Raw genomic sequence first — 11687 nt, forward strand, 5'->3', positions numbered from 1 at the left:
CAGCACCGTCTCCGTGTAGAACTCCTCGTCCATGCCGAGGCCACCCATCGTCGTCGTCGTCGTCTTCCGGGCCTTTCGCACGCATTCGTCGAGGTAGGATTGGCAGGCGAGCCTCAGGCCGGACACCTTGAACCTGTCGGCCAGCTGCATGAGCGGCAACACCTGACTCTTCAGGTCGGCCACGCGGCCCGTGTAGATGCAGCTGAGAAACGCCTGAAAGTCGTCGGGGTCGATCGCGCGCCCGTCGATCTGGTGCTCGATCGCGGGCCCGGCGAGCACGAGCTCGTCGGTCTGTTTGAGCTTGTCGCGCAGCACCGGACTGCAGCCCGCCAGCACGACCTTGTGCGCACGGAAGCGTCGCTCGCCGACCACCAGCACGCAGTCGGTGAACTCGCCACCGGTCCAGAGGTTGGCCAGGCCGTCGTCGAACAGGATGGCGTGCAGGGCGTTGGTCGGCGTCAGGCCGTTGTCCAGGCTCGTCGTGTCCATGGCCCAGTGCTTGCGGCCGACCGAGAGATCGATCACGATGGCCGTCGTCGTCGAGGCCGGATGAAAAGCGCCTCGCCAGTAGGTGTTTTCGGGCCAGTTCGGACCGTTCGGTTCGCAGAGTTTCTCCTTCTCGCCGCAGTCGTTGCTGATGGTCACTTTGAACTCTTTGGCGGGCACGTCGCGCAACTCCATCGTCGTGAAAATCGAGACGCACAGGTGCTTCGTCTCTTTGCAGGCCGACGATCCACCTTGATCGTCCAGTGCGATGAAATCCTCCTTCTCGGGCTTGTGAATTTTCATACGTATCTGGTGGTCCGCGACGTAAAACACCGGAGAAATCGTCTCGTCGACGACGTCATTGGGATGGACGACTTTCCATCGGAACTCGAAGAAACTTTCCTTCGGTGGATCTATCACGGTTATGTGACGTTGGTGGCTCATGATGACGAAGGTAGAGCTCGGCGAGCTTTTGCTGTTTTATTATTTTTATAAAGCTTAACGAAAGCCGAATACCACCGGCTAATCGGTCAAACGCAATGTAACGCTTGCGCGAGCGACGTAACGGAGAGCTCCCGATCGACCGTTGACCGGTAAATTTTATACAGTCGAAATTATCGAGTGGGGCGAGCATTCGTTAATTCAAAATTTATAATTCGAAATCTCGATAATAGTAATAACTCGACCACAAAAATTTTAACTAATACAATCGATCTCTTTTCCTACGATCCTCAAAAGATTTATAAGAAAATTTCGAAGCTAAAATAGAATAAGAAAAAAAATCGTAAAAGCATCGATGATTTTAGCTTGATCAAGTATCATTACCTTGCCCGATGCTTATTATACATTCACCCCACCCGTCGATCGACGAACGTCGGGCAGTTTTGAGCTCCTGTCGGCGATCAGAACGTAAACAAAATATTATCTCTCTCGTTTCTCGCATCATCGTACCGCGTTTTCAACGGAGTAATAATAGCCGATCTCGGTCCAAGATCTCGGAGCAAAAAAAAGTTTCGAAAACTCCACGCCCAACAGTTTAAAAGTGTGCCCATAAAGAGTTTCGCACCATGAGTCTGAAAACGAAAAATCTGTTCTGCGAGACGAACCTCGAGCTCGTGAACAACGAGATCAACTTCAACTGGCGCATACGCAACTTCTGCAACTTCAAGAACGTGGAGAAGCAGGGCCTGCGCTCCGCCACGTTCAGCGCCTTCGATCGCGAGTGGTACCTGCGCCTCGAGAGCACCCCCCATCCCAATGTGCGCAGCATCTTCGCGAGTCTGTGGAAGCGTTACGTGCTGGTGCGTCTGGTGTGCCTCGACGGCGACGACGACGTCGTCAAGGGCGACCTCGATTACCAGCTGCTCGTGTTCAACGGCGACTGGAAGAATCTCGAGCTCTGCCCGCTCGAGCGCAGCTACGTCACCGCCGCAGACCAGTCGCACAAGGCCATGACCAAGGGCGTGATCTTCGACTACAATCAGGAACTGCTCAAGTCGAGCGCGGATCTCGTGGTGATGTGCAAGATCACGAGGACCGAGCCCAGCGTCGAGACGAGAATAGTCCTGGAGCCGACGACCCAGAATCTGCTGCCCGACCTCGACAAACTCTCGCTCGACGACATGTCGATACTCGGCCAGTCGACATCGCCAGCTCGGACGAGGGGCGACCGGCCGCCATACTGACTGAGGGTGGCCTTCCTGGCGATGGCTAATGCGGCGTTTATGGTCCACGGTTTGTATCGATGGTTGCATTAGAGAGATAGAAAAAACGGGAGTGACTCGTCTAACGAAACCAAACAAAAAATAAAAGATTTTTTGCGTAGCCGGAATGAAGATATGTACATTGTGTAATATGTATCGGCTTGTAAACGACAGAAAAGTGAGCTACGATGAATAACTGGTGTTTTAATTGAATAACCGTGATTTTTAAAGGGAAATGAGAAATCCTGAATGACTTTTATACACGTAATGATAAAATGTATGTATGTGCGTCTCATATATAAACGAAATTTGGGCACATCAAACGGACAGTGCCGCGCGACTAATTAGATCTTAAAAATAAAATAATTGCATTGTCTGCAATCTCGCGATGTAAAAACCATCCCAAAAAAAAATTCTCGCCGCACGTAATGTACGTTCAATACTTGGGTAAAATATTTTATTTCAAACTGTGAATTATTAATCATTGTTTATACTTGTATTGTGTATATCTTGTCGATATACTTATATGCCTCGGTATACGAGATAGGTACGTGCGTAAATAGAGAACGTACTCTTGAGCGAGAATTTATTTTATGTTATTTAGACATTTATAAATTAAATATGAAAATCTAATATCGAATAAATGATGCACGTTATCTAAAATTTTCTCGTTTTCATTGCTCTCTCTCTCTCTCTCTCTTTATTGTCATTTTATATTTCCAATGTTTGATTAAATAATTAATATTTGTAAGCATCTATAAAGAGTACAAACATATTAATGAATGGATAATATTTTTTGTATTGCATCATGCCAAAAATAACTTATTTCATTGGGTTATTGAATTCAAAATAACAAAAAAACTATTTAAAAGTAAAATGAAAAATAAACTGTAATAATAAATGGTTACTAATGAATCATCATCATTTTAAAGTACACGCAGAGCCTAAAGCATAAATTTCGACGCTCCAAAGTGTATAGATAAGTTTGTATGCATTGTAAACATGTAGGTTACAGGCTTTTGTTTACCGGCAACATGTGACAGCCAAAACATGAAAATTTAGCTCTTTCGACGTGTAAATTATTGGTTATATTAACATCAGCAAAAGAATAAAAAAAAATCAAATAAAAATGTCGTGCACCAACAAGTCCACGGCTCTGGACATGCTGAGCTTCCGCAAATCCATGTAAGTCATACCCAATTATTGGTTTCGTAAAAAAAAACCTGCGATGATTTTCAATATCATACCTCCCTGGACGCATCTCGACGCGCATCAGCTACCTGGACGAGCTGAAAGCGACGATGCCGCTGGCCCAGGGGACGGCGCCTCGGTCGCACCTGCCGCGCTGGAATAGGCTGCCGCTCGAGGCCAAGATGCCGATGATGCCGTCGGGCCTACAGGTCGGCGAGTTTCACACGCGTCGCAAGCTCGGCCGCGGCCTCCGACTGCCCTTTCACGACCCCAAGCGCTTCGACACCTCGGACCCGTTCAATCACGACGCGCCGCTGGCCTACGACGGTCTGCACGATCGTCACCTGGCGCCCTTCTTTCGCGCCTCCAAGCAGCGACAGGACGTTTTGGTCAAGGTACGCGTTGTTATTTTTTTTTTTTTTTGCAGGGAGATCCGAAAGACGACGATAGGCAATTTTCGTTCGTTTTATTTATCAGGCTGGAATGATAACGCCGAAATTGGATGTCAAGTGCAACCTCAGAGAGTACAACGCCTACAGGAAGTATTTGAGGATGATGCAGGGCAAGTATCTGAAGAAGGAGCTCGAGCACCGCGACGAGACGCAGCAGGAGAAGCGCATACTCGACATCACCGCGACGTTGGCGGAGAAAAAAATGGAAAGGTAAAACGAGTGAGATTGTCGCGAAACGTTTCAACTACGTACAACCACGCGTTCTCGTCTTGCTGCCAGGATAAAAAAAGTCGACACGGTGCTGGAAAACAAGGAGCGCATCGACTCGCACAAGCGCAACAAGCTCCAGAAGTACAGCCAGAAGCAGGCCGAGGACGAGAGGCGGGTGCGGACGATGCGCGAGCGCGACGCCGAGTACTGGGAGATGAAGAGGCTCGAGTCGATGGTTCGTCGCGACAAGCTCGTGGCCAAGCTCAAGGCCATGGCCAAGGACGAGCAGCAGAAGCTGCTGAATCTGCTCAAGCAGTTCCACGAGCGAGACCAGCGGCTGAGGCGCGATCTGCGCGAGCTGTGGCACGACAAGCGCCGCAGGAAGGTGCGCTGCGAGTCGTGCCGATTCGAGGACAAGAAGAGGTCGCAGGAGGCGGCCATCGAGAGGGACGCGAGATTGAAGCGGTGCGCCGCGAGGATCAGGGAGTCGTTCATCGGCTCGTACGAGCGCAAGGTCGAGGAGAGCCGCAGAAGATTGAACGGTGAGCACGCGATAACGAGGACATTTGTTTCGGAGCTCGAAGATACTATTTTTTTTTCATCTTCAACAGAGTTGTTCATCGCCAAGAGGAAAAACTTGGAAAAGTCACTGAAAGCTAAAAGAAAAAAGAAGAGGAAGAGTAAAAAAGGCCCGCAGTGTTTCTGCAAAGTCAACTGAGCTCGGACTTTTTGGAATCGAAACGCGATCGATTTTCAGATCTGTCTTGAAATCTTTTTATTGTTTAACATGTAATTTATATACGCACATCGATATACAATCAGCTCATACGTTCATTGTTACATTACTCTATATAGTCGTATCTCTCATTCTCTCGCGTTGTACAATATAATATCGTTATATCATTATGCGATATCGGTATCGTGTATCGTAATATAGCAAAAAATCTGGCAAACTTAACAAATTGTCGATCGTGCAGAGCATTATTTCTCTCTCTCATACACACTTTTTTTTTGTTCTCCTCGCGAGTAATCGATCGTCGTGCGTGCAGCAGTAGAGGCCACACAATCGTGTCGCTTGATTGGATTTACTATTACAGGTATGCGCACGTGAGACATTATTAACGACCATCGTGCGAAATACAATATTACAATGTCTGAACACGTTTTAAATATTGTTATAGTTAAGTATAAAAGTAGCACGATGAGCGCGTTTGCGAGTGTGTGGACACGGCTCGAAATAAGGACATTTTTTTATTTGCCTCGTTTTCGTTATTATATAAAGTCAATTGGTGCAAAAGAGTCACATCCATCTAAACGATACTGGGTGCTAAGAAAAAAGCACATATTGCACACAAAAACGTATAATGTTACGTACTTTATACCGAGAGAAATTTTTCACGTTCACGGGCAAAATTTGTGCGCTATCAAACTCAGGGTGAATTTTCTGTTACAGAATATTAGTAATTTTCTCTATGATAGTAGTTAGACTGTAAGGCTTCTAAAACCTCCCCTAAAAGAACTACCCCTAATAATCTCAATGGGGTTGAAAATTGTTGCAACTTTTTTGCAAGCGTTAAAAAAAAATTAATGCAGGCATGTGGGTAGTCATAGGTGCTCGTATAGGTGTGGTGCATCCGATTCTGCACTACAATTTTTTTTAACCCTTGCAAAAAAGTTGCAACAATTTTCAACCCCATTGAGATTAATAGGGGTAGTTTATTTAGGGGAGGTTTTAGAAGCCTTACAGTCTAACTACTTATGATTATAACAATTTTTCTACGTTCCATATTCTACAATAGAAAATCCACCTCGACTTTGACTGCGCAAAAATTTTTCCAACGAACGTGGCAACTTTTACCGAAGAAGTTTTCTCAGAGCAATAAAAGCTCAGCAGTAAATCATCCGGTACGTTGCAAGTTTTCCTGATTCAAACAGTCGCTTATTTTTCATACCCTTGCCAGTACACAATAACAAATTTCATATACTTGCCATTTTGAATAAAGTCGGTGTACACGCGTTACAATAATAATATACTATTTATATATAATATTAATATCGATTCCTCCGGTAAAAAATAAATTCCACCTATTAAATACGACACGCGCACTCGTACTCGAAGTACCGCAATCGGGTTATATCGTAAGCTCCAGGCCTATGCATAACTCGGTCGTGCTTTATTATCATCGTCGTCGTCGTCGTCGTGGATCAGTGAAGCGAACATCCACCGTTATTAAGACAGCAACTCGATCTCCGACTTGATGTTGGTACGGGCCTGCTCCTCGTACTTCTCCCGGAACTCCTTCGTCGCGAAGATGTTGGGTATTTGCAGAAAGTTCTGCAGCACCTGTAATCGATACCCAAATTATTCGAACGAAGAGCTTCGTAACAATGAACAAAAAAAGGTAGGACTGTGTGTGCGACCTTGAGCCTGAGCGCCGTGTACATGGGCTCGCTGAGGAACGAGTACTCGCCGCGTATCTTGTCGCAGTAGTCGGCGTACTTGTCCGGGCAGGAGCCGAGCACGGCCATGTCCAGGTCGAGCAGGTAGTGCGCGTCCTCGCTGCCGTAGACGCCGTCGATCTTGTGCGCCTCGGTGCTGTTGGTCGTCGCGGCCTCGAGCAGCTGCCGCGTGTCCTTGGCGAGGTCCGAGTCCGCCTCGATGCCGACCTCGGCGGCGAACGCCTCGAACTGATCCAGATTCTTCGTGTCGCCGTCCAGGGCCTTGGGGTCGTAATCCAAGCTGCGTACAGCGAAACGAATGTCAATTTTCTCTAGCAATTTATTATAAGCAAGCAGGATCAGTTCGATATATACGTACTTTTGAAAGAATATCGCCAGCAGCATGGCCCGGGGATTCTTGAGGCAGTCGCGCGCCTCGGCGTAGGCGGCCAGCTTCTCGCCCAGCGTCTCGAGATTGTGATAGGTGCGCTTGGCGTCGCCGTAGGCCTCCTGGACGCGCACCAGCCAGGACTCGCTGGCCGCCTCGTCGAGGCCCTGCGTGGCCTCGCGCCAACAGTCCTCTATCGATGCCATTTTTGTTGTTGTTGTTGTAAATAATAAACACTCGCTTCGAGTTCTTGAGATGACGCACTCGTCGTTCTGCTGCTGCTACTGCTGCTGGCTCGAACTAACGCGGTGAATGACTGATTTTTAAGTGTAACAAAGAAGTGACAGCTATCATGTGAGATCTCGGTTGCGTATATATTTATAGTTGCACGCGATACATGAGTCAGCTGCTCGTCGCGAACCGAGAGCTCTACGAAAACGTCTGAAGAGACACGGCTGGCCACCCCTTAAATACGTAAACACACCCCCATGAGGCGTGTGTGTGTGTGTGTGTGTGTGCGTGCGTATGTAACGCTGATTCGGCAAAGCAGGGCTTCTACTGCACTTACATATTTATTGATCGACTCGCTCGCACATTCGAGTCACGCCGCTCTGCACGGGGCGATCCCCCACCCTCGCGCCTTCGCACCGACGAATGCTCTATAAAATAAGCGCTCTGCGCGATTCGAAATCGAAACGCGATTTTTCCGTACAATTTCATTTTTCGAATTTAAAAAGTCGAATCTATCGCGCTGATGAAACTTGCTGGATGTCAATGTCGATTTTGAAGTAACGAGTAATCCTCGTCCGAAACAATTATAGTTTTAACTGAGAAAAGATAATAGCTCACTACAGGCAGAAAAAAATTGACTATCACTACCTCGATTCTTTCGATGCTGAATCGCACATCCGACACCTCCCATAAACTCATCGAAATTCCGGAGCGCATTCGACACATTCGAAATTCACGCGCTTTCGTCGTATAGCAGACGATTTCTGTCAAAACAAATAATAGGCTCTCGACCGTGTGCAGTTATTGTCGACTCGACAATGTGTATCATTTGTGTCTGTTCAAAAGCCGGCATTTCATCAACTTGGCGATGAATCATCCACAGTTTTGAACTAATTAAATGCTATCATGGAGAAAGGTCGGCTTTACATTCTACAACTCAATGAGAATTTGGATTTTTAAATTTTATGTTGAACTTGATACTTCCAAAACATTCCTGTAAATCCTGCTTTTCATAAATGGAGTTCAAAAAAATGAAAAATATTCATAAACCAAAGAGTAAGTTTTGCAAACTATATTTTGTTTAGTTTGTACAGATACATCTTTTCATGATATCCTTTAATTCCAGAAAAAGAAAAAATATTCAGCGAATACGACCTTTTGAACCACATCATTTTCATTGGTACTTTGTCTGTATTACTCTTTCTGTATGGCTATTTTCCCACTGGTTACAATGAAACTACATGGGCTAGAGCTGGAGATATCCCAAAATATGTTGAACGCACAAGGTACAATGATCTTGTTTTAATATAAATTTACCTCTCTTGTTATAATCTTAAAATTGAATATTTCAGAATCAAACTCAATGAAATTTATGTTCCTATGATCAAGAAACTAGTGATAATGGTAATAGATGCTTTAAGATGGGATTTCGTAGACGGAGAAGAAAATAAAGATTATATGCCATTTACAAATAACCTTCTGAACAATGATTCAGGATGTTTATACAAAATGAAAGTCAATCCTCCTACAGTCACTATGCCGAGAATAAAAGTAATTTTATGATTTTATAGAAATTTGATCAAAAATATATTTTGTTTACTTTTCATTTCTAGGCAATGACAACAGGCACGGTGTCAAATTTTTTAGATATAGTGTTCAATCTGGGAGCTTCATCAGTTGGAATTGATAATATATTATGGCAAGCTAAAAAATATGGATATAAATCTATATTTTATGGCGATGACACATGGTTAAAACTTTTTCCCAATGAATTTTATCGCTCTGAAGGCACAACTTCTTTTTATGTTTCTGACTACACAGAAGTAGACAATAATGTAACAAGGAATCTTAATCGAGAACTCGATAAAATTGATTGGTCGATAATGATTTTACACTATTTAGGTCTTGATCACATTGGTCATACTGATGGTCCATTTAGCCCTTTAATTAAACCTAAGCTGAGAGAAATGGATGATATAATTAGTTTAATCCATGCTGATGTAGAACTTTGGGTAATTTTTTAATTATTTTTTATGAGATCAATTGCTATGATTATGATTAAATTAAAACAACATTTATTTTCATTCAGGAACAACAAGGAGATCCAACTTTATTTATTATATTAGGAGATCATGGTATGAAAGATTCAGGAGGTCATGGAGGAGCAAGTTTAGAAGAAACTACTGTGCCATTAATAGTATTTGGTAGATCATGTACACCAAAATATGAAGAAATTGATCAAATTGACCTTGCTCCTACTTTAGCATTATTATTAGGTGTGCCAATACCTTACTCTAGTTTGGGAAAAATTAATTTAGAAATGATGGATGAGATGTCTTACTCACAAAAATTATTCGCTCTTTATTACAATGCTCATCTATTGTTCCGAAAATTCCAAAAAAGACCTGGTTACCTTGAAACTAATGCATATAAAAACTATCAGAATGCTATGAAGCTTCATGAAGCATGGTTGACTACTCAAAGTTCTTCAAATGAAATGGTTGATGATATAATTGAAATGTACGAAGAAGCTATAATAGAAATAAAAGATGATCTCATGGGTAATCTTTTAAAGTATGATTTGCATTCTATGGTAACTGCTATGATTTTTTTGTGTAATGTGAGTAATTAATAAATTTTTTCTTTTTTCTAACGAGTAAAATAAGATTTAATAAATTATAATACAAAACAATTAAACAATACAATTTTTGATTTTCAGGTTCTATACATAAGCATATCTGAACAAAGTTCAGAGTCAATTTCAGCTGTGAAAATTTTTATTGCTTGTTTTGTAAACTACGCATTTTGGATATTATTGAATGGAGCATTTGGCTCAGAAGCTTATTCAATAATTTTCCTGCCAAATAGATTTGATGTCTATTCTTTATGCATTGCTATTGTGGGGTTTGGTACCTCAATATACAATTGTTATTTATGCGCTCATAGATTTTTACCTATTTCTAAGGTAAGTTTTTTTTTTTTGATTTTATTTTAACATAATAAAGTTATTTGTTTTTCTAGTTAAAGAATATGTCAAGTCTCGAATGTCTTCTGGCCATTGGTACACTTGGACATGCTCTAAGTTTAGCCAGCAGCAGTTTTGTAGAAGAAGAACATCAAACTTGGTATTTCTATTGGATCTCATTGATTGTGTACATTACTTTTAGACATTTCAAATTGATAGCTAAAAAGCATTATTTGAAATCATTTATGGCTTTATTATTGTTAATGATTACACATCGCATATTAAGAAAATTAAATAGTACTGGAGATAAGTATGCACATTTGCCTGACATTGCTGGATGGCTCAAAGAGCAGGATGACAACTTTTGGATGTCTATGATTCTTATTTCAGGTATTTATTTTTATTAAATAAATCTAATATATTTTATTCTTTAATTTCATAAAAAAATAAAAACTACATTTCACAGGGCTCGTTCTTCTGATTGTTATCGATGTTTCTTTTCAATTGAAACACCACAAAATGAGTGCTTTTATGTTTGATAGTGCAATTTCTATTCTAGTATACATTAGGCATGCAATTAATAGTTCTGTTATAAAACCTAGTCATAACTTTAGTTCTCAGTAAGTAATAAACTATTATTAATGCAAAATTATAATGATAATTGATTAAAATGTAAATTTTATTTGCAGAGGAATTACAGAAATGTATATTTTTTGGGGAGTAACTCTACTCTATTCTATGTATATGTTTCTGCGTGTTGTAAACGCTGCAAAAAGCAGTAAACAATTTTTTAATGTTGCAATGTTCTCAATCATTAAAATCTGGATTATAGTTTCATGTATCTTACACCGTCCATACAATGTTATTTTATTACCCGCACAAGTATTAGTCAGTATTATAATTCACGGTGTTACAAAAAATCAAGCAACTTTGAATGTCAAAATGTATTTTTACCTTTGGTCAAGTAATGCATTTTATTTTTATCAGGTAATAATAATAAAAATCATCTGCAAATTTATAATGATTGGAATATTGAACTTGTATTTTTTAAAGGGAAATTCAAATAGCTTAGCAACAATTGACGTGGCAGCTGGCTACGTTGGACTGAAATCGTACAACCCGATCTTGATCGGATTGTTTTTAATCATTAATACATATTCAGCGATAGTCTTAGGATTTTTACTATACATCTACGACTGTACTCTTCAAGCTCCCATCTCGTTAGTACATTGTGTTTTAGAAACAAATTAGTTTTCAATCGACTTCAATAATAAAAATATTTTTTGTTTCCAGTACTTCCACAACGATATTGGCTGCGTGTAGACGATACGCTTTCTGGAGGCTCGTACCGATGACTTTTTACACTTTCGTTACAAGCTTTCAACGCTACCACTTATTCGTATGGTCAGTGTTTTCACCAAAGCTGCTTTACGAATCTACTCACTGTGCTGTATTATTTGCTGTGATGTTTTTGCTACAAGCTGTCTTCTTATGCAACGATATAATAACGAAAAGAAAGAAAAATATTTCATAAATAAATTAAGCTTTTTACTGGCATCATTAAAAATTGGACTAATTATTATTTCTACATTTATCAAGGTAGTATTAAAAATGAACGATTT

General features: G+C 41.7%; 2 protein-coding genes across 2 annotated transcripts; one reads left to right on the forward strand and one right to left on the reverse strand.

Moving 5' to 3' along the window:
* Nucleotides 1-4823: 4823 nt before the first annotated feature.
* LOC106649611 lies at nucleotides 4824-7332 on the reverse strand. Its single transcript, XM_014367084.2, has 3 exons — nucleotides 6861-7332; nucleotides 6464-6782; nucleotides 4824-6386 (listed from the first exon to the last, which is right to left on the reverse strand). Exons 1-3 carry the CDS (start codon nucleotides 7073-7075, stop codon nucleotides 6273-6275), a joined length of 648 nt encoding a protein of 215 aa, XP_014222570.1. The 5' UTR covers nucleotides 7076-7332; the 3' UTR covers nucleotides 4824-6272.
* A 467-nt stretch (nucleotides 7333-7799) lies between these two features.
* Nucleotides 7800-11666, forward strand: LOC106649667 (GPI ethanolamine phosphate transferase 2). The gene is made up of 11 exons (XM_014367202.2): nucleotides 7800-8156; nucleotides 8227-8386; nucleotides 8453-8651; nucleotides 8714-9112; nucleotides 9190-9720; nucleotides 9820-10065; nucleotides 10122-10455; nucleotides 10532-10685; nucleotides 10755-11052; nucleotides 11119-11285; nucleotides 11359-11666. The coding sequence occupies exons 1-11, from the start codon at nucleotides 8117-8119 to the stop codon at nucleotides 11597-11599; spliced, it is 2769 nt and encodes a 922-aa protein (XP_014222688.1). The 5' UTR covers nucleotides 7800-8116; the 3' UTR covers nucleotides 11600-11666.
* The last annotated feature ends 21 nt before the right edge of the window (nucleotides 11667-11687 follow it).

This window comes from Trichogramma pretiosum, unplaced genomic scaffold (assembly GCF_000599845.2).
Source record: "Trichogramma pretiosum strain Unisexual culture from Peru unplaced genomic scaffold, Tpre_2.0 scaffold37, whole genome shotgun sequence".
Taxonomy (NCBI): Eukaryota; Metazoa; Arthropoda; class Insecta; order Hymenoptera; family Trichogrammatidae; genus Trichogramma; species Trichogramma pretiosum.

Coding starts and splice junctions, on each gene's coding strand:
- LOC106649611 (XM_014367084.2), bottom strand. CDS start 7,075: ATGGCATCGATAGAGGACTGTTGGCGCGAGGCCACGCAGGGCCTCGAC. Junction 6,783..6,860: donor CTGGCGATATTCTTTCAAAA/GTACGTATATAT, acceptor CGCTGTACGCAG/CTTGGATTACGACCCCAAGG. Junction 6,387..6,463: donor ACACGGCGCTCAGGCTCAAG/GTCGCACACACA, acceptor TATCGATTACAG/GTGCTGCAGAACTTTCTGCA.
- LOC106649667 (XM_014367202.2), top strand. CDS start 8,117: ATGGAGTTCAAAAAAATGAAAAATATTCATAAACCAAAGA. Junction 8,387..8,452: donor AAATATGTTGAACGCACAAG/GTACAATGATCT, acceptor TGAATATTTCAG/AATCAAACTCAATGAAATTT. Junction 8,652..8,713: donor TCACTATGCCGAGAATAAAA/GTAATTTTATGA, acceptor TTTCATTTCTAG/GCAATGACAACAGGCACGGT.